Source organism: Polistes fuscatus, unplaced genomic scaffold (assembly GCF_010416935.1).
Source record: "Polistes fuscatus isolate 324 unplaced genomic scaffold, CU_Pfus_HIC Scaffold8, whole genome shotgun sequence".
Lineage (NCBI taxonomy): Eukaryota > Metazoa > Arthropoda > Insecta > Hymenoptera > Vespidae > Polistes > Polistes fuscatus.
The window spans coordinates 6,282,296-6,307,440 of NW_025113162.1; the positions used below are offsets into that span (position 1 = coordinate 6,282,296).

Below are 25,145 nucleotides of genomic sequence, written 5' to 3' on the forward strand. Positions count from 1 at the left end.
CTCTTAATATTCATAAAATGTGACGTCTAGAAACTGTAAATTGTATCAACACAATCGGACAATTCTGACAATCTTATTCAAAATAAAATAAAGATAACTACCATTCTTTCAAATTTTATCGCTCCCTTTCTTTATAAACATTATAAGATTATATCGAAAATTCAATTTTAAATCAGGAGAGTATAAATGTCAAGAAAGTTTTCATTGACTTATCCACAGTTACATAATGGCAGGTTTTAAAGTAATTTCTTTTAAATTGAATAATTTCTATAGTTATCAGGATAACACAATTTTGTGTGACTATAATGACCAAACGACAAGAATCCACCAGTGCGATGAGAATGGGACTTAATGACAATTATTATCTTTTTTCTACCATTCAAAATGGCGGGTAGTTCATTGTCATACGAATGAAATATTATTACATATTACAAAATGTGACATAAAATATAATATTTATATATTTATATATATAAATATATAATAATTATTGACACGTATAGTCATTTGTCATCATTTATTAAGTGTTATAAATCAATATAATCGAAAGAATGATCTAAACATATGTGATTACATCTATATTAATTTTATATAAATATTATATTACAAATATGAGTTCGAGTAAGAGAAAAACTATTGAAATTAATTCGGACGAAGAAAGCAGCCCTAAAAATCGTCGTAGTTCGTTAGCAGTTAATTTAAGTTTTACAAACTTCACAGATTCAGGTAACGGTTCTCTCAGAAAAACACACATTAAGAGTAATGAATCGTCTGTTCAAATACAACCTTATAATAACTTATTAAGAGATAATAAAGAATCTGGCAAGAATAAACAATCTGATAAAAACGTTGCTGAGAAATCTACTGTAAATAAAACAAATAATGTAAGTTCTTATAAAGATCTACCGTTAAAGAATGTCAGTGTGCGTGTCATTGATATAAAACATGTTAAACAAACTGATGCAAGTTTTCAACAGCTAAGAGATGCAATATTAACTAAAACTAGAGAAATATTTAATAAACAAGATGAATGTGTTATAAAGACTACTTTAGTTCTAGAAAATCAGAATAATCAATTATTAAATACTTATTCCAAGAATATTGAAAATCAACAACAACTTTCAAGAAATGGAATTACTAATATACAGACAGGTACTCAGAATAATATGGTTAGTATCTTTTCTACACCTGTTAAAAATTGCAATGATAATGAATCTATAGATAAATCAAAAAAATCAAAAAGAAGACTGTTCATGCATAATGATATTGATTATCCTCAAGTCGTTGAGACTGCAATGAAAGAAAATCATGACATAGAAAATAATTTGCGACAGTTATATCTTAGAAATGTAAATTATAAAATTAGTCCTATAATATCTGGTAGTCATAGAAGACGTCATAAATCAAGACTTTCGTTAAAAAATCTTTCTAAAAATAGAACAAAATGTGATACAGATGATCTGAGTCAAAAATCTGTATCGAGTTTAAATATTTTAAGTAATGAAATTGAATCCCTTGATACACCAATATTATGTTCCACGTTTAACGAGGAATTGTGTGGAAACAATAAAAAGTTTATTGAAGAACGTGGCATTAATAATGAAAGAAGTAAAAAAAGTGCAACAGTTGTATCCATGGAATTAACAACTGTTCAAAATCATAGTTTGGAACATTATAATACTTGTAATGAAAAAGTAGATACAGTAAATGCGATTAATAATAATCAAATTAGCAATAAAAAAGAATCTGAAATTCAAAACAAAAAAGAAAAAATAAATCAAACAAATTCAATATCAGATAAAGAATCTTTGATGAATCAGAAAACTATATTGGTAACGTCAAATACATTACTCCAATCAAGTCAATTTATTACTGAAAAAGATGAAAGTATTAAAACCACAGTTAACAATGAAAATAGCGTAGAAGAACTTGAATCATCTTTACATGTAAATACATCTATGGATAATGCAAATGAAGAGGAAAATGTAGCTAAAGTTCATGGTTCGTTACAAGTGAATACATCTTTAAATTCTACATATAAACATAGGCAATCTCACAACAAAGAACAATCAAAACAGCGAAGTACAAGAACATCAGAAAAACATTCACGACGCAATAATGAAACAACAAATGAAAACAGTGATAGCTCGAATTATATTCAATGTACACCTTATGATGCAGTTCAATCTAATTTTCCGAAATCTCTATCACAAATGGATACAGTAATACATAATACAAAACTTAAGGATTCTTCTAAGATGATTGAAACATTAAATAAGAGCAATAAAAAAAAAATAGATGAAACTGTTCTTAGTCCAAAAACAGAACCATGCGCGTAAGTATATTAAACCATTGTTAAATATTTGTATACATAATAATTCATTTGTGTAAATAAATTATTGTAACATCTTTTATTTTTCAGATGTAAAATTCATACAACAATTCTGTGTACCAAAAACAAAAAAGACATTTTACGTAGTACAGTTATTTTAGATGATTCACCTTTTATTGCTTCGAATAAACTGAAATGCAAGGAAGTAATTATAGATGAATCTCTTAGTCAGCAGGTAACTGGCAAAGACAAAATAAAAAACAACAGTTTAAAAAATGTAAATGTTATTCCCCCTAAGATAAAGAAAAAAAAATTATTGCCACTTACTGAAGACTCTAAATTATCGTTTACTCCAATGGAAAAATCTTCATCACCTACGCCATTGATAACAAAGAAAAAAAAACAATTTAAAAAGAAGAGAACAATGAAACAGAACTTATGGACGAAGCAATGCAATGTCCCAAACGACGCAGAAAAAAGTAATAACGATTTGTCAGAAAATAATTTTTCTTTCGATCTAAAGAAGAAAAAAGAACGTAAACATCCTAGAAAAGTGGTTAGTAAGAAGATTGTAATTAAAAAAATGGTTGATAGCGATATAGTGAGAAAATTAGAAAATTTATATAAACCTTCTGATCAGAAAACTGAAATCATTGAAAATGAAAATTCTATGAATGAATTTCAAATTAAAAAAAGGTCTTCTCAAAGATCGTTTCATAAATCTCCAAAAATTATTATGGTTATAACAGGATTTTCAAAAGGGTAACTTAGCAATATTCTTCTAATTTACACCTTGATATTTTCTGCATAGAAAAACGTTAATAAATGTTAAATTACATTATTTTTCAGAGACAAACATTTAATTAAAAACATTGTAAAATCTCTTGGCATGGCAAGTATAGAACAAAACGTTACGCGTAGAACAACTCACGTAGTGAGCACAGGAGTGCGTACAGTAAATTTATTGCATGGTATAATAAGAGGTTGCTGGCTCGTAAATCTTGAATGGGTTTTGAAATCTTTAGAAAATAATGAATGGTTGAATCCAGAAGATTATGAAATGATGCATTACTCAAAGGCAGTCAAAGTAATAATTATATTACAATTTAAAAACAGTATGTAGATGATTTTTAATAGAAAAATATATATTATTATATTTTTATTTTATTATAGGAAAATCGCAAAGATCGAGAATTATTTGGAATGGCTTATGTACCAGATTTGTTTGCTACTTCTGGTTTCTTACACGTTGAAAATGGTACTACACCTTCTGCTCAGGTTTTAAAGGAACTTATCAAAGCTGCCGGTGGTAGAATAACTGAATATCCGCAAGCTGCAAAAATTATTATTGGTGCAAATGGTGTTAAAGAAAGCTGGATTTTGGATTCGATTACTACCGGTGTTTTACAATCGACAGCGCAGTATCAAAGGAAGTAATATAGTATTATTTACTTATTCTATTTTCTTGATATTTTTTTCACAAATTATGTTTAATTGCCATAGGCAATGGTAAAAATTTTGTTTATGTGGATGTAAATTATTTAATTAATATATAAAAACATTGTTGATTGTTTCACTTACATATATTTATATTATAATATAATAACCATGAAAACAATTTTATATTACACTCAAATAGGTGTATATTTTGCATATATAATATATTTATTCTCTTTCATATAATATCAAGGATTACTTTCACTATAATAATGTGCTTAACCTTTTATGTTATATATGAATGCTAATAAAAAGTGTTCACCCAGAATATAAAAATATCTACAACATTAAACACGTTCTAGATTAACAGCTTTAACGTAAATAAAATAATTACTGTATGAAAAAATGCATCTGAAGGCATGCGTATACAAATATATGACATAGTGTACGCAACATGACACAATATTTCAACCAATCAGAAACTAGGAATAGTCAAATGACATAACTAGCCATTGTGTATCTTTTTATCGCAAAATAAAATTACGCCTTAACGTTCGACTTTTATATTACATTACATCAAAGCGCATGTTTAGATTTTACGTCTAGAATTTACCATACGATGTGTCAAACTCGTAGGTGTTTGTTTAATATGTTTCTTCAAATTTGTTTAGTGATATTCTAATCTTAATTGTTCGCACAACAATGGAAATTATAACGAAGTAAGTATCTATAAAAATTGTATTGTGAAAATTATTCTTTTTTTTTCTGTATTAAATATATTTCAAGTCGATTAGTATCTCCTTTTGTTTTCTTTCGTGACGTTTTTAAATTCCTTTCAATTTTACTGATTAAACTTCCGTATTTATTTTATAATCTCAGATAACATTACTTATCTTCACGATTATAAACATCTTTATCCTATTATTTGTTATAAACTAGTAATTATTGTTCGTATTTGTATATTCTTTTATTAAAATAAATTTAATTGCATATTGTTTATTATATAAATATAATACACGATACATATGTTTCCATTAGAAATTGATGTATTCGTATTTATGCATATTGGAGGATAATTTTTTTCTTTTCTTTTTTACAGTGAAAGCATACCTCACTCAACTTATCAACCTCCATCACCAGATTTATGCATACCAATTCACAAATCCAATACAACTATTATAACAGATTTATATGCTGGAATACCTGAAAATTTGGTTTTAAATCTAATAGGATTTGTGGTCAGTTCATTATTATCATTTATGAGTCATCGAACAGATGTATATGATAAAATCTATATTTATCATTCATTAGATATCTTCATTTACAGTTATTAGTTATCTTATTTGGTTTACTACGTAAAAAGGCGTGGAATTATGGACGTCTTGCGTTGCTGCATAAATCAGATAATAAATGGATGGAATTATTTTATGGCGACAACGATACCAGAGATTCAGACGCAATATTCTTAGATACATCTGTTAATTCACAGTTATCTCAAGTGGACAGAGGGTTTCTATCATGGATCGTTACGGCATTTAAAATAAAGTTGGTACAATTTATACACTGTACTGGCCAGCAGTTTGGAATTTCTATGAAAATTCAAAGAAACTCGATGTTTATAAGAATAAACGAAATGAATGTCTTTAAAGAAATCAAGGTAGTTTTTTATCAAGAAAAATTAACAAGTACAATAGAACTTTCAGTATCCGACGATTTAGTATTTAAACGTACTTTTACTATTCGCATGTTCTACTATTAAAATGTTTTATTATCAGCAAGTTGTTTCAAACTTTTGGCTGGTAGTATATACAAATTTCTGTGTAATCCATTATTATTTTATTTAATATAAAATAATTTTTGTAGAGATGAAGAATTATTAAAAAGAGCTGGTCCGGATGGCCTACTGTATATATTATTTGAACGTTATTTGATTGTTTTAACTATTGGAATGGTTATTGTATCACTATGTATAGCATTACCTATTAATATTCATGGTAACAAACATGATAACGATTTAACATTTAGTCGTACAACAATAGGTAATTTAGATCCAATGTCTTCTTGGATATGGGTACACTCGATCTTAATTATATCTTACTTACCGATTGGTGCATATGTGATGAGGCGTTTTTTAAAACAAGTAAGGAATGTGTTTTAAACAAAAATAATTTGGTTTGATAATGTTATTTTTTCTATAATTTTTCAAATTATTTCTAGGTACGAGAAACCAGATCTAGTGGAGAATTAGCAGCTAGAACATTAATTATTACAGAAATACCAAAACACCAATGTGATGTAGAAACACTTACCGAATATTTTAAGTATGTATTATTTTGATGACACCAATAATTATTTGAAATTGCTATATAAATATATTATAAATTATTATTTTATTAATTTAGAGAAGCATTTTCAACATTGAGCATAGAAGATGTAACATTAGCTTACGATATCAGACGTCTTTCTACGTTAGATGCAGAAAGAGATTGTGCAGAACAAGCACGTTTGTATTGCGAGAATTATGCAAAAAAAAGAGACCCTTTAAAAATATATCCCTATCGTTGTGGTCAAGTTTTGGGATGTTGTTGCAAATCCGTAAGTATATCATTAATATTGCAGTTATACGCATTTATTATTTCTGTGTGCGAACAAAAATAATTTTTAATATTTAATAATCCTGAAGAAGGTGGATGCACAAGAATTTTATACGAATGAAGAAATTCGATTAACTGCATTAGTGGAAGAAGAAAAAAAATTGGCCCTGAGTAAACCACTTGGTATAGCCTTTGTTACGTTAGGTTTGTATCTTTATACTTAGTTGTTGAATTCTTCAAATATTTTAAAGAATATTTTATATTACCATTATTATATATTATGGTGTAGGAACTCCTGGTGCAGCTAGAACCATGAGAAGACAATTAAGATCTTTACCTTCGATAAAGTGGGTGATTAATTATGCTCCAGCCCCTTCAGACATTTTTTGGGAAAATTTAAGTATACCTAAACGATTTTGGTATTTCAACGCAATATTGATTAATTTTGCTTTGGGTATAACATTATTTTTCCTTACAACACCAGCTGTAAGTTAATTATACATATTATATTACGATGAAATTTCATTATATATTTAATATGAAATATAAAATTAATTTATATTGTATTCTCTTTTGCATATTTAGGTTATTATACCAATTTTGAATAGATTAACAATACCAGGAGAAATAACGAAAAATTTAAATCCAGTAATATCTTCATTTTTACCAACTTTATTGTTAGTAAGCGTTGCTGCTTTAATGCCCGTCTTAGTTGAAAAAAGTGAATCTTTAGTAAGACACTGGACAAGAAGCAGTCTTAATCGAACGGTCATGAAAAAAACCTTATTACTTTTATTACTTATGGTTCTTATATTACCTAGTTTAGGATTAACCAGTGCTGAAGCATTTTTTGTTTGGACGATGAAAGCCAAAAATGAGACAGGAAGATGGGACTGTGTATTTCTTCCTGATCAGGTATAGAATGCACATAATCTGTAAACTCATTGTTCAGTAAAATGTATTTCTAATTAAAATCTGTAAATAAGAATATATTTAATATCTTCATCATTATTTCAGGGTGCTTTATTTGTAAATTATGTGATTACTGCTGCTTTACTTGGAAGTGCATTGGAATTAGTGAGATTTCCAGAACTTGCCCTATATACTTTTCGTCTTTGTGTAGCACGCAGTAAAGCAGAAAGAGTGTATGTTAGAAAAGCAGTATTATGGGAGTTCCCATTAGGGGCACATTATGCATGGCTACTATTGGTATTTACTATGACAACAGTCTATAGCCTTGCCTGTCCTTTAATTACTCCATTTGGATTATTATATTTATTAGTTAAACATTTGGTATGTTTGACAAAGATTTGATTAATAATCATATCGTTTAAAAACTAAGTATTATTTTCTATTATTAATTACAAATATATACATGGCAAACACACAGGTGGACAGGCATAATTTATGTTTTGCTTATGGACCAAATGTTGGTGGTGGTCAATTAGCAGGTGCAGCAGCTAGTGCAGCTGGAGCTGCACCAATTCTTGCTCAAGTAGCATTTTTATCTCTCGGATTAGTAAGAAGAGGTTTATCTCCTCTGGCAGCTGTACAACTTAGTGGTCTTGCTGCTAGTATTTTAGGTCTTGTAACTGGAGTTACATTACCTGCATCTAAACCTAAAGTATAATTCATATTCAATTCTTATGTTTTGTAATTGTTCTCTCATTATTATTAATAAAATATATAAACAATGTTCTTATTTTTAGACGCAACCGCCGAAAAGAGATCTTCCAGGAGGAGTGACAGGACAAAGTTTTATTGCACCTGTATTAAAAAAGAAAACAAATTCTGTAGAAGAAACTATATCTATAAATTCAAACTTGGATATTAATTTGGCAAGTCCAAGAAGTACAACTTCTTCCATACAAGAGAGTCCTAAGCTTTATCAAAATTATGGAAAGGAACCTAAAGTGTAAGAAGTATTATATATCTGTTTGTTATAAAAGCAGTTTTGATAAACACAAGCTTATATAAAATAACACAAAAAGTACTTATCCTAAAAAATTGAAAAAAAAAGAAAAGCATCACAGATATTCTGATAAACAGTTATTGTAAAATAATATATTAAAACGTATAATTATTATTATTTAAAAGCAAGATTTTCATTGTGATAAAAATGCATAAATAAATTGCATATTAATAACGTTTAATTTCGCAGTTGAACGCGTTAGTCCGACATTGACATTAAAGAAAAAATTTACACTCATAATTTTATGGATATATTTACATACTTGCGTGTGTCATTACAATATCTTTTACACGAGAAAGTGTATGTATATATATATGTATATATACGTGGCAGTCACTGTATTTTATGTATATAATAGAAGTAATGACACATTTTTTCTTACACCTATAAGAGAAGCATACCACTATAGCCTTATTTCTAGGCACATTATAACACAAAATTTAAAACGATACGTTTAATTTTTAATAGGATACTTTCTAAGCACGTATTTTTACAGTTTGCATTAACACGTTATATAAAATTGTGTACACTTCTTTTTTTCTGTATTGTATTTATATATATATATTTATATATATATAAATTTTATTTTACCCTATCTAATTTCTTATGCAAATAAACATTGGAAATTATACATATATATATATATTTACGACATTTAAAATTTACTACCATTGTATACATTGTATTTTTCTTATAATTACAGTTTTAAATAATATGATTTTGAGATAAGAATGGAAGAACTCTTAGTTTAATAGTATACAAACACACTACTTAAAAAAATTATCAGTATTAATTAGTTTACATTACTAATGTGTAAATGAATATAGAAGGCAGTGTATATGCGTAAATTCATGTCTTAGAAAAAGTGTAATGTACTAATTTTAAATGTAATTGCAAATACAGATTCTTGTTCATTCTTAAATAGTGATAAATGAGCAGATACACGTTTATCAATCCTCAATAGTATCAGACAAGGCACCTTTCAATTGCTTTATCGATATATTATCGATTAATAACTCGAAATGTAATTTGGAAAATAAAAACTATTTTTTTTTATATATAGTCTATTCAAGAGAAAAAAAGAGAATGAGAGAGACTTAAAAGAAAAATATAATATCCGATTTTCCATTCTAGAAAGCAGTCTTTTTCATGATTAGATCGTTTCGGAGAAATTATTTTTGTATCAAATAAAAAACATAAAAAGATGTAATAAAAAAAAGAACAAAAATATTACGATACAAATTAATTATTCCTTTAATCGCTATTCTTCTAACACGAAGCAAAGTATTTTTAATTTTGAAGAATGATTTATACAGATTTAGAATTCAGTCGTGTTTCATGTATATATACAAAACAAAGTAAAAAAGTATTTATAATACTATATTATAAATAAGATAAATAAGAATGATGATTATGACATTTGCTAATAAAAATAATATAAGGTTATTATAAAGTACTATTCAGTCTATAAAACATAAAATATTATTATATTTTTTTGTCAATGAATTATTATATAAACAATAGAATGAACTTTCTCTTTACCAAATATTCAGAAGTAGGAATGTAATATCGGAACAGGCAAGCCTTTTATAAAATGAATAAAAATATTTTACTTTGAATTAATCATATTTCATCACTTCTCGCGTAGAGAGAAGTTTTATAAAATCTGATACACAAATATAGCAAATATTTTAGAAGAGCACCTGTGTTCAACGTATTTGCTCATGTATATTAAAAAGAAAAAAAAAGAATAGTAATAATAATAATAATAATAAAAAATAAATGAAATTTGGCAAAGGACTAGACATTCATATTTCTTCATTTAACACAAAAGTATTATTCAATTTAGTCTATTGCCCACATAATAATATACTACACATACTGCTATTTGATTACTGGAAGAATAATGCAGCCATCTTACATGTAATTTAAACTGATCACCTTTGTTAAGATTTTGTTTAAATGATTTATATCTATCTATCTATCTATCTTCTTTTACTTTGTTTGGTAATTCAAAATAATTTATTCAAATAGACTACCACCAATTATCGCCTCCAGCTGACTAGAAGTAAGATTATTCAATTTCTCAGCTTGTCCTTCTTCAAAAATATTCGAAGACTGATTAAGCATCTTTTTTTTAACTGTTTTGGGAAAGTTATATGTACATAGCGTTATTGTATTTTCTAACAATTCTTCGTCTTCTTCCCTTTGTGATTCTTCGCTTTCTTCGCTGTTTAGATGAACCTGGAAATTATATTTATGTATATAGAACAAAAAATGTACATATTATACTATACAAGACATTTTCACGCTAAGGTGGCTCATATATGTAAAATGTTTTAGAATTGTGATTCACCATTATGAAATATTTGATGAAAAAAAGTACTCACCTTTATAGCCTCTGCAATTTATAATAAATAATATATAATGATTTATATTAAAAATATATTTTCTATTCATCAATATCCATTAATAGTGAATCAATTTTTTTACTTACTACAATTTACTTTTAACTAAGAACCCAAAGAACAGTAACTGAAATAAATACACACTCACTTATACGTACAAAATGAAGGAAAAGCATTTTCACTTTTCAATCAAATTTAATTACTGCCAATATTTAAGGTAAAGGATGCGGGTAATAATGTAAAGAATTTGAAAAAATTAATTTTAGAAAAATAAAATTAAAATAAATTAAATATAGGATAATAATAATAATAAGTATTTTTTGTTAAAATATCCTGTCTAAAAATTACATTTTCAAACATATTAATATTTTTTCATGATTCATACAGATGTAATAATTATCTTTAATATAAAAGACATATTATTACTGTGTGTGGTTTATAACATAAATGCAATAGATGATTAAAAAAAAATTCCAAATAATGGATTACAGTAACATATTATTTTATATATATAATATATATAATATACATAAATTGTTTTCGTTAGAGATTAAATTTTGATAATCCTGTGTGAAATAAATTTCATGAACTTTACTTTGATGCAAAATAAGATAAGTTTCAGGCATTATTTTTAAATGTAAAATTAAAATTAATATATATATATATATACATATATATATATTTTTTTATATGTATATATATATATATATAAATGAACATATAAAAATGATAATCTGAATTCATAATTACAAAAATAAAAGCATTTATTAAAGCACATAAAAGAATCTTCCTAGAATTACATAACATTCTATTTTTTTCTTATTTATTGTGCAACTTAATGCAAATGCCTGTCCTCATGCTCAACCACAACCAAAGTATTACATTTTTAGCTCATTTCAATTATATTCAAAATAAGTAAAAAGATTTGACTACTCTTTTACAAATCTAACATATTACTTAATGGTTGTGAAATATGTGAACCGATTATTATGTTATTTTACTTATTATAAAAGTTACAAGAGTATCATCTTACCTCTACTATTGAAACTCGAGGCGATGGTTCTCGTTGTAACTTTGTATCCATTTCTATAGGGCTACTAGATCTTGATAAATATTCTTTATCAATTTCAGCTTCGTTATCGGAAGAATCTTTTTCATCTTCTGCCGACGATCTCTGTACTTCCATATTTTCATGCAACGTGCAAACAAAGCCACCTTTCTCCCCATACTCAACTAAATTCCCATCTAAATGAACTGATAGAAAAAATACACTTCTTTTTAATTTCAATTCAAACATTTTTATATCTATGTCATTATCAACAAATGCAAAAATATTACCTTGACAAAAAGCAGCACTACAATATGAGCAGTGTGCGGATGTTCTTCGATTACATTCTACACAGTGATGCCATGGACAACTAAATTTACTTTCCGTGTTATAGATATTTACACAAGTGCTATGATACTTCTTATTGCATGTTTTATGGTCGCATATAATAATTTCACTATCAGGCGTTATCTCTTGTCCACAATTCCAACAAAAACGTTTCCTTGATCTAAGATAAGTACAAATATTAATAATACACATGTTTTTCTTATTTGTAAGTATAATTAGGTAATTAAAAAAAAAAAAAAGAAAAGTATGAATTTACCTTCTTTGCTTTTTTATTTTTTCTACCTTTTCGGGTTTTTTAGGTTGTATTGCTACTGAAGTTATTTGTGGTTTTTGTACCTTTAAACCTATAAATCCACTACAATTTGGTGCGCCACATAAACATGCTTTACGTGTTTCTCCATCGCAAGCTAAGTTATAATTAAAAGTTAATTCTTCTCCTGGAGCTATATCTTGCAAAGCAAACAAACCAATACGTGTATCTCCATTTACTGTCCATTTTTGTGTTTCACAATTTGGTGAACAAGAATGATCTAAATAAAATAGAATATTAGAAAAATTATACATGCATTTATTTTTTAATTACAATGTATTCTTATAAAGTAGATAAACTTACTCATGAATCGACTAAGATTACCCTTTGGTTCTGCATCGATCATTCTATTATTATCTATTGTCAAAAAATAAAAATTTTCATTCTTCAATTCTTTTTTTCTAGTTAATCTCTGTCTGTATTCAGCTTCATCTATAATTTCGCCTACATATTCAATTACAAATTGGCCAAACTTAATAGCTTCCAAAGTTCTAAGACCCCATCCACGGCCAACTGTATGAAATGGTTCCATTGCTGGATAATGTCTGCGTACGAAATCTTGATTATTGCATTTGGTACCAGCCGGGCATACTCCCGGACTACATTCTATCAATAAAATGCGATTTAAGCAATCTGTTCCAGGTGCACAAGCATCATCTAATTCTGGATCACAATCACATGCCACAATACTTTCAACTTCAACAGGTTTCACATTACCTACAGGCTTGTTAACCTAAGAAAATATTTAATTAATGAGAAAAGAAATATTCACCTAACGCAATTGTACAAAATTATTTATTATTAAAATAATAATGTACCTTTAATTTAACATATGGTGGAGGTTTCAATCCCTTAGCCTCAATATCCTTAGCAGCAGCTCTTTCAATTTTTAAACGTTGATGAATCTCACTAGCTGCTTCTAAAGCTTTTCTATAAGTATTATTTCTCATATTTTTTTTACCTACTGAAGGCTTTATAGTTGCATCTCCTTCTTGATATAAGAAAGCACGCCCTCTGTAAATGTTATGTAAAAATTATATATACTATTTTTTTTTCTTTTCTAAATACATCTTTATAAAAGATATAAGCATATCATATATTTACCTGTGGACCCAATAATAATTATTAGAACCTAAAAACATGACACAAAATTTGCCTGGACTATGTGGAATAGAACCTACATTTTCAGGTATTTCATGTGGATAACATATACGTGAGGGCCACCAGCGATAATTACCAAGCTTGACCCATACTACTTCTCCGTAAAGGGGAAGTCTTCCAGTTTCACAATCTTCACATATAAACGCACCATCCGGTGCATTTATACCTGTTATATATAATCAAAGAAAAATATTATAATAAAATATCAATAAATATTGTTTTTTTGTTTAGATTAAAAATATATTTACCAAGACATTCCAGATGAAATGAAGTTGGGCATGTGTCGCAACAAATGAGACTTCCACCACGAGTACAAAGAAAACACCATGCTGCATTCAATGGAGGATGAGGAGCTTTGTAATGCTTAGGACAAACAATTTGGCTTCCTGTTAATATAACTGATCCAGCAGGTAAACACGATATAGAAGTATGATAAGATGATGGACATCTTACGCATCGTGCTATTTTTTCATTAGGTGCACGAGAATGACTATCTTGAGGATTATCCGAACTACATGTATGACATATATGATATGGGCAATTTAAACGACCTCCTTGCCAACGAGACTGAAAAATAATATCACATTTTTAATTCCAATTATAGAAAAAACATAATTATAATAAAAAGGCTAAATATTTATGAATAAATATATTTATCCATACTTGAGGCCAAGATCTCAAGCAAGATGAATGGTAATGTTTGCCACATGCCATAACTGAACATCTTATTCTATCTCCTTCCCTTTCATTACATACAAAGCACGCTGGAGCTACACCGGACAAACAATCAATACATTTGAAGCTTTCATCTTCTTGTTCTTCTGTTTTATCTAAAGAAAAAATATTGCATTAAAATCACATTTTAATTTAATTAAAGAGATATAATATTAAGTATACAATTAACCACTTGCTGTGGAAAGACGTGCCAGGCACGTCGAGATGCTTCTGTTACCAGAACACCAGCGACGTGCTACACACGTCTTTAGACGATTATCACAGAAACAAAAACGACGTGCATGGCACGCGTTGGTGAATTTTTTTTGCCACCGCAAATGGTTAATTACATACCACTATTTTCTTCGTCATCCGTATTGCTCCTTTTAATTTCTCTCAAATCTTCGAATAATTTATCACTGTACATACTTTCATCGACAGAATGTTCTGGACTAGATTCTCCAGGTTTGACGCATGACAAATGAAAGTACGAATAACAGGGTCCTCTACATCTTGTTAATTTTCCTGTTTTTTCACATATTTGACAAACCTTTTCTTGTTTCATGCCTTTAAAAAGATTATATGGTCTCGTTTTTTTTGTTTCTACTGCATATGTTTCGTCTTTTTCGATTTTCGATTTGACTTTTTTCGTGTCTTTTGTAATAATACTTTCTGCATCTGTTGACGTGTCTTCTTCAGATTCTTCTGGTACTTCGTCTTTGGATTGATTACCTTCAGATTTGACATATAAACGATATTTTCTGCGAAAAGAGGAGTTCATATCGTTCCAAGTTTTTCTTAGATATTTTCGAATTTCTTCTTCCGACAAATCAGGATGTTCATCTTCTAACATATCTCTATTTCTTTCGTAATAAACTTCGAAAACACCTTCAGGATGTTCATCACTTTTAAAATCACTTTTTTGTGTTGTAGATGAATCATTGGATTCATTAGATTTAGTTGACATTCGAGAAGGACTTTCAAGATTTAATCTCAAATTTGTTTTCCCATTTTCATTATGTCGCAAATATCTTAATTTAGGCGATTCTAATTTATATTGTAACTTATCTGAAACATCAATCTAGAAGCCAAAAAAATATTTAGTCTTACATATATTTGTACACAAGTATAATTATAATAATATTTTATCATACTTTAATTATTTATTTATTTAACTTACATTTTCCTGCTTAGAACGTTTAGCGTCTGGTCCACTTAAGTCACTAGTTAATTTTCTTTTACTGGACTTATCTTTTTCATAAAAATCGAGTGTTTTTTGCATTCTTTGTCTTGTACTTTTAACTACCGGTTTAAATATATTGGCTCTTTCTTGATCAGTCATCGATTTAACTTCCGTAGCTTCTTCAACAGCTGTATCCCATTTAGACTTTAATCCTGCCTTAATAATAAATCCTGCTGCATATTTAGGATCCTTTCTTTTAATTTCTGCGGTTAATGATTCAGACAGCTTTATATAGTCATCAAGATTAGTGAAATGGATCATGTAATTCGATGAAACCCAACTATGTCGTCCTTTATCTCCAAAATACTGAACGTGTATCATTAGTAATTGCGATCTGCCAGTAGCTGATTAAAAAAGTCATTTAAACATGCTTTTTAGATTTAATAGACTTATTCATTCTATAAATAAATGTAATGTATTATTATTTAAAAATGTATAATGTATTTAAAACAATGTTTACCTTTATATTTGTAAAAAATTAATGTAGTTGGATCTAATGTTACGACACATGGCCAAAATGGAAAATTTCCAACGCGGGCCCATGCTAATTGTCCTAAACTCCAAGCGCATTGCGCAGGAGTATTATCAAATTTAGGAGATAATATTTCTTCCATAGAATTGGTAGAACTAAACGAATCGCTTGCTTCATCTCCATCATTGACGATATTACTTTCATCTACATTTTCATTACTATTTTCGCTAGAGTTTTGAGATTTGCGTGTTCTGGACATTTTGTAATTCTATAGAATAAGATAATTATACAAGATAATGAAATATTTGAACTATCCGAAGATCGTAGAGAAGGTTGTATATAAAAAAATGAGAAAAGATCGTGCGCATATAAGATACAAAATGACCTTTAGCCAAAATACGAAAACTCGTATACCTTAGGTGATTCAGATATGTCATCTCGAGGAGATTTAGGCTTTATTGTTCTGCCATAACGACTTTTACCAGGAAAATAAGCATTATCTATTAGATCAGACTTTTCTCCACCATTGTCCACACAATCAGGAGCATCGTTGATATCTTCTACTTTCTCGTCGCGAATGCTTTGTCCTGCATCGTTAACTGCTTCGGCCACCTTGTTATTCCGTGTATTGAAAGAGCTCATAGCTTAATCGTTAAATTATCATTTTAAGCTATATAACTCTGTTCTGTGATCAAATGATGCTAGTTTATAAAATTCCTCAACTGTCTGTATGGGTTATAATACTAAGAATACTTTTTAAAGAGCTTAGAAATCGAAAACAATTTTCTATTACCGCTGAAAATAGTCGCAATGGCCGATTTTCAAGGATTATCTTATTTTTCACGATTCTTTTAGATTTCTCCATCCGTTGTTGAAGTATCAATACGTATTGCACTTGAAGCTTTACGAACTCCACAAAACGAATCTCTATAGAATGTTTATTATTAATATGAAGAAAATAAAAATTATCATTACGGGACTAATGGAACAGAACGCGTTTCCCGCGATTTCGGTTGATCCACATAAACGTGTTCGTTCATTTACTTGACGCTATGCTATTTGCATCCTAAACTTTCATGAAAATGTAATGTTGGTATTAGTATGGTCTTCCTATTGGACGGCCATCTATAAAGTAAATACTATGCAACGATCCTGATAGGTTTATCGGTTACTACATTTTTTAATGAAGAGAGAGAGAGAGAGAGAAAAAAAAATCCAAGTTTACTATCATAATACTTCATACATTTTAATTTCTCATTTTCTTGGTTGGTTTAGTGTTGTGATTTTAAATAAACATTTTATGCGTTTATTAATCGAATTATTAGCAGTAGGTTTTTTTTCAGATTTTGAAATTTATCGTACGTATTATTTATTTCACGTGTACGTACTATAAATAAATAAATTAAATTAAGTTTTATTAAAATAAACATATGTACATAAATTGTACCTAATAAATTGTTATTATTACTGTGAATAAAAAAAAAAATATAGAGATATGTTTAGACTAATTGTTATATTCATTTCTTTTTGATGTAACTTATGATTTAGGTTAGGAAATATTTTATTACAACTATTATTAATTATTGCAAAATGTTGCTATAGTATGACTTTCGGAATTAAACTTTTTTAATTCTCTCAGTCCACATCCTTGCGTAATGTTCTTTAATTCTTGGGTAAAATTATCCAAGTCCTCTTTACGTAATTCACTTAAGTATTTACGTAATTCGATTAATATATGTCCTTTTTTTTTCAACGATGGTACTACATTTGGTAATTGTTTAGTCATATTATGTGCTACCCAAATTGCATCAAACTTATCTTTATACTCTGTTCTATTTTTAAATAATTCCAATGTCGACAATGGGTGAAATAAAACCTGAAAGTAACATCGTTTCAGATGTTTACTTTTAGCATTTAAAATAGTCATCCTTTCCTGTATTTTATACCTTCGTATTAGGAATAGATATCCAAGGAACGCTTTGTTTTTTGTACTTATCACATTTAACCCATGATTCATACTCTATATCAGAACTTGGCATTTCTGTTATTATTATACCGTTTAAGATAGACTGATCTCTATGTGCAGCGACGAGTTCTTCACAAAAAGGTTCCTTTGTTCTAATTTCATGAATAACACGCATTATCTCTCTTTCCGCTATATCAGTCGCTCTGAGCTTTCTATGCAATGAAAATTTGTATTATCAGAATGGAAATCGATTAAAAATAGATTTGATAATTATATCTTACACATTATTTTCTTTATCTTCATTTAAAGCCCATGTAAAAAAGGGTCCATTAGTTATATCCCCTAAATAAGCATAATGCAAAAATCCCTCTCCAAGAGGAACAATATTATTTAAAAGTGTCGGATTACTTCTAGCAGGTTCACCCTCTATCCAAGTGAACCCTATTCCATTATTTCTCCAAAATCTGATTCACAGATAAAGTCAAATATAATTGCATATACTTATTCTTTGATTCGCATCATAATATTTATTTATTTATTTATTTATTTATTTATCTATCGGATATATTTTGCATGAAAGTAATTGTTCTGGTCAGACGTACCTATATTCATGTATGGTTAAATTCATATGACCTCTTGGTTTTAATATCATGTGATAGTCCCAATCAAAAACTCCATCTTTGTAGTCATATCGTGTTTTTAATGACTTTCTAATTCTTCTGTCCCAATAATCCACAATTGGAACACCTTCACGCGTAGCACGTTCCCAAAATCTTTTATCAGATAGGTTTAATATAACGATGAATATCATAGTATCCTTAAAGCTCAAAAAGTAAAGGACTCACTTAAATATCCATTCTAACTGATCTCTGTCCTTATGTTTAAGCTTTTCCAGATTTAGCCAAGGACAATCGATGGTTTGAGTTACAGTATCTGCTAATAATTTCGAATGTTTTGCCAAATATTTAGCGGTAGCAGGTCTTAAAAGTGTATTTCCCATTATTTCCAAGTAATATCGAGTTGCTTCTTGGAGTCCTTGAGTATATTCACACAATCTTTCACATAATATTTTCATAATTGCTATTATGAGATACTTCTAAGATTGGACATATACATACCTAAGTTTTTATCCAAACAAGTGCTTAATAAAAGTATTGATCTAGCAATTTGTTCCATCGTTGGTTCAATTATATGATAAATTATAGTACGATCAGAGTGTTTATAAGAGGACGCTAATGTCTTTACAATATGTCTTGCATCAGAAGCACCTATGATCAATACCTCAAGAGATTTTTTAGATGTATCATCCTTTTCCTCAATTTCACATTGTAAGTCTAATGGAGCACTATATCCCCACCACATTTTTTAATTTTTATTTTTCCGGGGTTTTTCACTACTTTCTTTCAATACACACGATGCCCTAAAATGCAGTATAAATGTATGGTAATAAGGACTATTACTGTTATGGATACGAACCAAAATTGACAATTTCTAGTTGCCATAGAGAAAAATACATATGAAAATTTCGCGCGCGTTTTTTCATGCGCACGCGTACATTAACTTTTTAAAAGCGCGGACACATTTTTATTTTTTATTTTCATAACTCCAGTTTGTAATTTCTTTTTTTCTTTTTATCATATAACAAAAAGTTTACTTGTTTCTTTCAATATTACATACATAAAGCCCATATTTTTCCTGCTTTTATAAGTTGTCTATTTCGTTAGTGTTAATTCATTTTGGAATGAGAATATAAAATATAGACGAAATTTTTAAGCAAGTTGGAGGATTAAGAAGTACTGTATTAAAATAAAAACATAAGATATTTTCTTTTTTATAATAAAATTATAAACATATTAGCGACGATTATGTCATTTAGACTTATAAAACCATTTATTATTTTACTTCTATAATGTAGATTCTGTGACACAGATAAAAATAACTCCCTTTCGAACCTTATGTGTACAGAGGTTCCTTAAAGTGCTCCTTTTTTCCTAATTTGATCAACATTAATAGCTCATTTATCTCTCTTTTTTTGAGCACGCTTATTTCCACAACGCTGTAAAATATCTGTGATAGGTTCTTTGTGTTGAAAAATAGAAATTAATTGCGCGCGTGCTTCGTTCATTCCATCGCTGATAAAACTACTACGTTGCATATTTCCTTTAATGAGTTCGTTTATACGTTCAAGTCCATCATCTTGCTTACTTTTAATAGTCTGTTGAGACTCAAGTAATGTCAATGTCGTTTTTAATTTTTCATATACCTAAATATAAAGATGATAGGAATTTAAGTAAATAGAGAAGAAGTAATTTTTAATTGTAATTATATAATATATCGAATCCAGCTAAATAAAACATTTACCTGATTTTCAAGCTCAGCAATATCATCCATTTGTGCTGTAATATGATACACTTTCCAACCATTTAATTTTTGTAGAACATGTTTCTGCTGTGCCAGTTCTGCTACTGAGGGTCTCCTTTCTTCACGCGGTCGTACCTCACTAGGACTTATGTAATGATGAAGTCTAACACCAAATCTGTTTGTCCAAGAAGAACCTTTAATATAAATCATTAACATTACAGCTACATTATTTGATAATTAGATCGATTATTATGGTACTTGATAATTTATGCTTTATTTACAAACCTAATAAGCTTGGTGGTCGTATTCGTCCAGTAATAGGTATTGGGTGTATAGGAGGAGATTTCATATCTCGTTGTATATTAGACATATGTCTTTTGTCAGTTGATTTGTCTTTCAAATCGTCCTTTATTTCTTTCTTTACTTTTTCCTCTGTAATAAATTGCATTTCTTCTTCCGTACATCTAGGCTCTGTTAATTCAACACCCGTTAATTGTTGTTTACGAGGTTTTTTCCTTGGTGACATTTCTATTGTTGGATTAATTGTTATCCTTGATTGTTCCGGGTCTTCGTCAAGACCAGGAGATGAAGTAGCTGAAACGGTAGTTGATCCTGAACTTTGACAACCACCACCATCTTGATCCCTTGGAGAACCAGGAGGACTGGATGTTGATGGTACTGATGGTAAGGAAGCAAGAACGGGAACTAGATTTTTAGCTGCACCTGAGAATTAAAAAGTTATTATAGATGATTAAAGTAAATAAAATTATCTGTTCAAATAAAAAATATAAAAATATTTATAAGGTGTAATATAATATAATCGGGTATAAAATTTATTATTAATGCTCAATAAAGTTCAATATCCTTATAAAAATACCCTTAATAGGAGAAGTATCGTGATCTCTTTTCCTAAGTATGCTTGGTCTTGGAGATGCATTAGGTTTACTGTGTGGTTCATCATATCCTGGCTCAACAAGTAATCTTACAGGTTGTACCGAAGTCTGCCGATACTGAGAGTATGTACCTATGTGCAATTAAAAAGAAATATTTAAAAATTATTTTATCATTAAACAAAGTACAATTGTAGGCTATTATTTAATAAAATATAGTAATAGTTCGTAACACTAACCACCAGTCTCCAAAGAATAATAGGTAGTAGTAGTATGAGGTGGATGCAAGTATTGACCTTGAACTGACTGAGGAGGATTAGAAGTTGAATTGGTAGTATTTGTTGAAGAGTAACGAAGTCCTGATTGTTGAACAGGTTGTTTTATCTGTACCGTTTGCCCAATATTTTGTGCTTGTGCAGTTTTTACTGGCGCTGATGCAGTTCTTGCTGGAGCCAAAGGTAATGGATGCAAAGACATTCCAGTTATTCTTGTAACAGTAGTTGTAGTTTGTGGTAATCTTGTGACATTGGATGTATTTGCTGTTGTTGTAATAACACGCGAAACTGTATTAAGACTTGATAAAGGAGTTACTGTTTGAACAACACGCGTTCCTTGCTGCTGTTGCACCTATAAAAATATTCTATTTTTATTTTATTTTATTTTATTTTATTTAACAATAAAATTTTATTAAAATTTTACCTGTTGTTGTGGGATTACGATACGACTGACAGTACCAGCTGATGGACCAGCTGTTGTATTAATAGATAACTGTCGGCTCAATGTTGGTTGGACACTAACAGAAGCTGTTCCACCTATTCTGCTTGTTGTTCCTACTACTGGTGCAGATACAGCTATACGGTTTACTGTACCTGTTGTACTGAGAGATCTGCTTGTCTGATTAGGCTAAAATAATAAATATATAAATTATAATTCTTGTTTATATATATATATAAAGTCAGATATTATTATGTAAAATTTTACTAAGAATGTTTACTTGAATAGCTTGCGTCGATGCTCTTCCAGTTTGTGATGTTTGTGAAACGTTTGCTACTTGAGCAGCTGGAGGTCTGTTTTGTGCAACTGGAAGTCGTGTAATACTATTACTTGTTTGTAGAATGGGTGCTATTAATCTGGACGGAGTACCAGGAACTCCAGTAACCATAGTGGCCTGTACAGATCTTCCTTGATTGGTTTGAGTTATTAATCTGGGTTGTTGTCCACTGTAAACAGCAGATGGAGGTCTTGTAGATACTCTACTAACAGGAGGTGTTGGGTGTCGTTGTGGTTGTGCATATACAACTGAAGTTGCTTTAGGTTGCCATTGAGGATTTGATACTGTTGTACTTATTCTAAGGAATAAAAATATATCATATTTTATAAAATATCATTAATAATTATTAAAAGTTAGTACATACATAAACACGAAATTTAAAAATAGACACATACCCTGCTCTTGTAGTGGGTACAGCTTGACCAGTGTTAGCTCTAACAATAGGTGTAGCAACTGTTGATCTTGGAGCAGCAATATTTGCAACCGCTGCTGGTCCTCTAGGTACATGATACGTTGCTGGTATACTAGTAATTTGCTGGCTCTGTTGAGTTAACTGTTGAGCTTGTTGTTGATTTTGACGTTCTACTGCATTCAACATACTTGGTGATATAATTCTTACCGTAGAACCCACTGAACAAAGCTGTAAAATAAACATAAATGTCAATGTAACCATTTACTTAACTCGATTAATAGATATTTAAATATGAATGAACAAATTTACCGTCGTTGTGATCTTATTTGTTTCCGCATTGGATGTTGCACCAGATGGAATAACAGGCTTCATCAGAGATAATTTTGGATTAATGTCCAACGATACAGATTTACCAACAAGGCTAGTAGGAGTCCCAACTGTTCCAACAATAGTTTGCATAGGCTGTATACTTTGTATATTACTTTGAACTACACTTTGTACATTCTGTATGCTTTGTATATTTTGCATTGTAGTTAAGTTTTGCGCTATAGTTTGCACGGTATTCTCAGGCAAACGTTTATCACCGCCACCATCCGTAGAACTTAAATTTGTATTCATAGCTGCTTCGCTAAGAGAGTGCACATTAATAATAAATTGCATATTTTAACAACAGTAAAAAAATGATTGTTTTAAATAATAAAATCATTAAAAATATTGTATGAAGAAAAAATTAAACGTTATTTTAAAAATATTTTAATGACAGCAGTTAATGTTGCATAGAAAGAATTTAAGAAAAGGGTGTATACCTGTGTATAAATATAAGGTAATAATTTCATTACAGAGATATTTAAACGCATACACACTACATATTGTAAATAATTCTTTTTCATTGACGTTACGCGAAAAATAACATTTAACAAATGGTAAAGAACTCGCACATTTGCTACAAAAGTTTGTAGCGCCTAATGTAAGCATATTGCAGTGTAGGTACACTGCAACTGGAAACATTTAAATTTCCTATGTATGTCCATTGGAGATTCCATGTAGGGGAATTTAAGTTTTGGAAGTTTGTATTGTATCTTTTTTCTTATTTTATTGTGTGGTGATGTTTATTGCGTGATTGGATTACGGTATTGCAGAGTAATAAGATCAGTGATTTTAATTGGACACAAACTATGAGATTATAAATAATAGATTGACTAATAAATAATAACAATAAATTAAACAGCACATAAAATACACATTTTATATAATCGGTGAGGTCATATTGTTTGATAAACATTCATTAATTCAACATATAAACGATGTTAAAGAATAAACCGGAAGTGAAATAAGATCTGGATTTTGCGCGCGAAATTATGATTGCAACGATAATTTCAGGTGTGTGAATGTATCATTTATTTATTTAAAATTATTACGAGATTTACGCGTACTGAGATATCGAATTAATATTATTTAACAATTACCATGTATTTTTAGTTACCCAATATTTAAATAAATACATTATTATTTAATATTGGTTTAAGTCATCATAAAACCAGGAATGTTAAATATCCTTAACAAATAGCTTATTTATACTAAATATTACATATAATACATGCGTATATTTATTTAATGAACAAATAATAAGGATAAAATATATGCGAAATGCTACACAATATAATCTTTATTTTATATAATTTCAATATTTCATTTTTCCATCTTATAGTCGACATTATTACACAATAACTATTATAGAATATATTTATAATATTATACATGTACATATTATGTACTCATCTTTACTATTGATTCATTTTATACGTATATCATTATATATATGTATATTGGCCTATGATTCATTCGATACTGCACATTTTTTGCATCGGATTCTTTAAAACCTAAATGCCTAGTTACATAACGTACATACCCACGTTTAAGTGTATCACAGTTGTGTTGAGGGATAGAGAGGAATTAGAAGAAAAAAAGAAATTATTGTGCAACCGAAATCGAATATAGTCCATTCAGTAAGATCGTAATACACATAGCATGACTAAATTATAATGAAGATAAACACATTTCTGAGATATGAAATAGAATTTTTAAAGAACTGGCAACTGCGATGAAATGTATCTTGCATTCCTTAAATTAAAAGAAAGATTTTCATTTATATGCGCATAAGGATTAAATATAATTTCACGAAGATGGATGATAAAAAATAAAAAGAACCGATGCATTTATATTTGCATCCAAGTTTTAAATCATTGTCTTTTTGTTAAAAGTATATAAAAATCTACGATGTCTTAATGAATAATTGAAAAAAAATTTGGGGATGACCATTATCAATCTGACAAATTTGTTCTTCGATAGAAATAAGAAAGAATAGTGCACAATGTTATGCATAAGTTTTTAATACGAGAGGCTTAGAAGTTTCACTTGTGTTAAGA

At 29.0% G+C, this 25,145-nt stretch overlaps 5 protein-coding genes and 1 long non-coding RNA gene across 11 annotated transcripts; 2 read left to right on the forward strand and 4 right to left on the reverse strand.

Annotated features, from left to right (window-relative positions):
- The first annotated feature begins 253 nt into the window (after positions 1 to 253).
- LOC122524763 lies at positions 254 to 3,904 on the forward strand. The gene is made up of 4 exons (XM_043647185.1): positions 254 to 2,335; positions 2,423 to 3,094; positions 3,182 to 3,419; positions 3,506 to 3,904. The coding sequence occupies exons 1-4, from the start codon at positions 612 to 614 to the stop codon at positions 3,767 to 3,769; spliced, it is 2,898 nt and encodes a 965-aa protein (XP_043503120.1). The 5' UTR covers positions 254 to 611; the 3' UTR covers positions 3,770 to 3,904.
- LOC122524766 lies at positions 3,481 to 4,005 on the reverse strand. The gene is made up of 2 exons (XR_006305618.1): positions 3,914 to 4,005; positions 3,481 to 3,665 (listed from the first exon to the last, which is right to left on the reverse strand). It is a non-coding gene; the product is annotated as an uncharacterized LOC122524766 (long non-coding RNA).
- Positions 4,006 to 4,370: 365 nt separating this feature from the next.
- LOC122524764 (calcium permeable stress-gated cation channel 1) lies at positions 4,371 to 8,572 on the forward strand. The gene is made up of 12 exons (XM_043647186.1): positions 4,371 to 4,488; positions 4,869 to 5,007; positions 5,097 to 5,314; positions 5,633 to 5,909; positions 5,987 to 6,090; positions 6,172 to 6,364; positions 6,453 to 6,567; positions 6,653 to 6,849; positions 6,949 to 7,278; positions 7,381 to 7,656; positions 7,754 to 7,987; positions 8,073 to 8,572. The coding sequence occupies exons 1-12, from the start codon at positions 4,472 to 4,474 to the stop codon at positions 8,280 to 8,282; spliced, it is 2,310 nt and encodes a 769-aa protein (XP_043503121.1). The 5' UTR covers positions 4,371 to 4,471; the 3' UTR covers positions 8,283 to 8,572.
- Positions 8,573 to 10,171: 1,599 nt separating this feature from the next.
- On the reverse strand, positions 10,172 to 17,338 carry LOC122524762 (histone-lysine N-methyltransferase NSD2). Of its 4 annotated transcripts, none has more exons than XM_043647180.1 (14): positions 16,833 to 17,337; positions 16,454 to 16,724; positions 16,028 to 16,307; positions 15,505 to 15,911; positions 14,679 to 15,405; positions 14,274 to 14,440; positions 13,859 to 14,177; positions 13,554 to 13,776; positions 13,268 to 13,463; positions 12,753 to 13,182; positions 12,396 to 12,669; positions 12,082 to 12,299; positions 11,777 to 11,997; positions 10,172 to 10,579 (listed from the first exon to the last, which is right to left on the reverse strand). In XM_043647180.1, exons 2-14 carry the CDS (start codon positions 16,679 to 16,681, stop codon positions 10,358 to 10,360), a joined length of 3,912 nt encoding a protein of 1,303 aa, XP_043503115.1. In that variant the 5' UTR covers positions 16,682 to 16,724; positions 16,833 to 17,337; the 3' UTR covers positions 10,172 to 10,357. The 4 variants fall into 4 exon arrangements, with proteins under 4 accessions (XP_043503115.1, XP_043503116.1, XP_043503118.1 ...); XM_043647181.1 differs by having other exon boundaries at positions 16,454 to 16,765; XM_043647182.1 differs by adding an exon at positions 10,726 to 10,736 and having other exon boundaries at positions 10,480 to 10,579; positions 16,454 to 17,338.
- A 197-nt stretch (positions 17,339 to 17,535) lies between these two features.
- Positions 17,536 to 20,042, reverse strand: LOC122524770 (dynein axonemal assembly factor 3). Of its 2 annotated transcripts, none has more exons than XM_043647201.1 (7): positions 19,958 to 20,042; positions 19,124 to 19,425; positions 18,851 to 19,040; positions 18,608 to 18,778; positions 18,287 to 18,469; positions 17,986 to 18,217; positions 17,536 to 17,915 (listed from the first exon to the last, which is right to left on the reverse strand). In XM_043647201.1, the coding sequence occupies exons 2-7, from the start codon at positions 19,365 to 19,367 to the stop codon at positions 17,616 to 17,618; spliced, it is 1,320 nt and encodes a 439-aa protein (XP_043503136.1). In that variant the 5' UTR covers positions 19,368 to 19,425; positions 19,958 to 20,042; the 3' UTR covers positions 17,536 to 17,615. The 2 variants fall into 2 exon arrangements, with proteins under 2 accessions (XP_043503136.1, XP_043503135.1); XM_043647200.1 differs by lacking the exon at positions 19,958 to 20,042 and adding an exon at positions 19,482 to 19,786.
- LOC122524769 (histone deacetylase complex subunit SAP130) lies at positions 19,877 to 24,917 on the reverse strand. 2 transcript variants are annotated; one of them, XM_043647199.1, is made up of 10 exons: positions 23,526 to 24,917; positions 23,029 to 23,347; positions 22,703 to 22,947; positions 22,251 to 22,605; positions 21,956 to 22,150; positions 21,496 to 21,883; positions 21,244 to 21,390; positions 20,652 to 21,089; positions 20,367 to 20,560; positions 19,877 to 20,268 (listed from the first exon to the last, which is right to left on the reverse strand). In XM_043647199.1, the coding sequence occupies exons 2-10, from the start codon at positions 23,335 to 23,337 to the stop codon at positions 20,020 to 20,022; spliced, it is 2,520 nt and encodes an 839-aa protein (XP_043503134.1). In that variant the 5' UTR covers positions 23,338 to 23,347; positions 23,526 to 24,917; the 3' UTR covers positions 19,877 to 20,019. The 2 variants fall into 2 exon arrangements, with proteins under 2 accessions (XP_043503134.1, XP_043503133.1); XM_043647198.1 differs by having other exon boundaries at positions 21,956 to 22,159.
- Between the last annotated feature and the right edge of the window lie 228 nt (positions 24,918 to 25,145).

Coding starts and splice junctions, on each gene's coding strand:
- LOC122524770 (XM_043647201.1), bottom strand. CDS start 19,367: ATGTGGTGGGGATATAGTGCTCCATTAGACTTACAATGTGAAATTGAG. Junction 18,470..18,607: donor TTAACCATACATGAATATAG/GTACGTCTGACC, acceptor TCTGTGAATCAG/ATTTTGGAGAAATAATGGAA. Junction 17,916..17,985: donor TATCTATTCCTAATACGAAG/GTATAAAATACA, acceptor TGTTACTTTCAG/GTTTTATTTCACCCATTGTC.
- LOC122524763 (XM_043647185.1), top strand. CDS start 612: ATGAGTTCGAGTAAGAGAAAAACTATTGAAATTAATTCGGACGAAGAA. Junction 3,095..3,181: donor ATAACAGGATTTTCAAAAGG/GTAACTTAGCAA, acceptor ATTATTTTTCAG/AGACAAACATTTAATTAAAA. Junction 3,420..3,505: donor ATTACTCAAAGGCAGTCAAA/GTAATAATTATA, acceptor ATTTTATTATAG/GAAAATCGCAAAGATCGAGA.
- LOC122524762 (XM_043647180.1), bottom strand. CDS start 16,681: ATGAGCTCTTTCAATACACGGAATAACAAGGTGGCCGAAGCAGTTAAC. Junction 14,441..14,678: donor GGATGACGAAGAAAATAGTG/GTATGTAATTAA, acceptor TTTTTTCTTTAG/ATAAAACAGAAGAACAAGAA. Junction 13,464..13,553: donor AATTATTATTGGGTCCACAG/GTAAATATATGA, acceptor TAACATTTACAG/AGGGCGTGCTTTCTTATATC.
- LOC122524764 (XM_043647186.1), top strand. Junction 6,091..6,171: donor ACACTTACCGAATATTTTAA/GTATGTATTATT, acceptor TTATTAATTTAG/AGAAGCATTTTCAACATTGA. Junction 6,850..6,948: donor TTTTCCTTACAACACCAGCT/GTAAGTTAATTA, acceptor TTGCATATTTAG/GTTATTATACCAATTTTGAA.
- LOC122524769 (XM_043647198.1), bottom strand. CDS start 23,337: ATGAATACAAATTTAAGTTCTACGGATGGTGGCGGTGATAAACGTTTG. Junction 21,884..21,955: donor TCGTAATCCCACAACAACAG/GTAAAATTTTAA, acceptor ATATTTTTATAG/GTGCAACAGCAGCAAGGAAC. Junction 21,090..21,243: donor CGATACTTCTCCTATTAAGG/GTATTTTTATAA, acceptor TTTAATTCTCAG/GTGCAGCTAAAAATCTAGTT.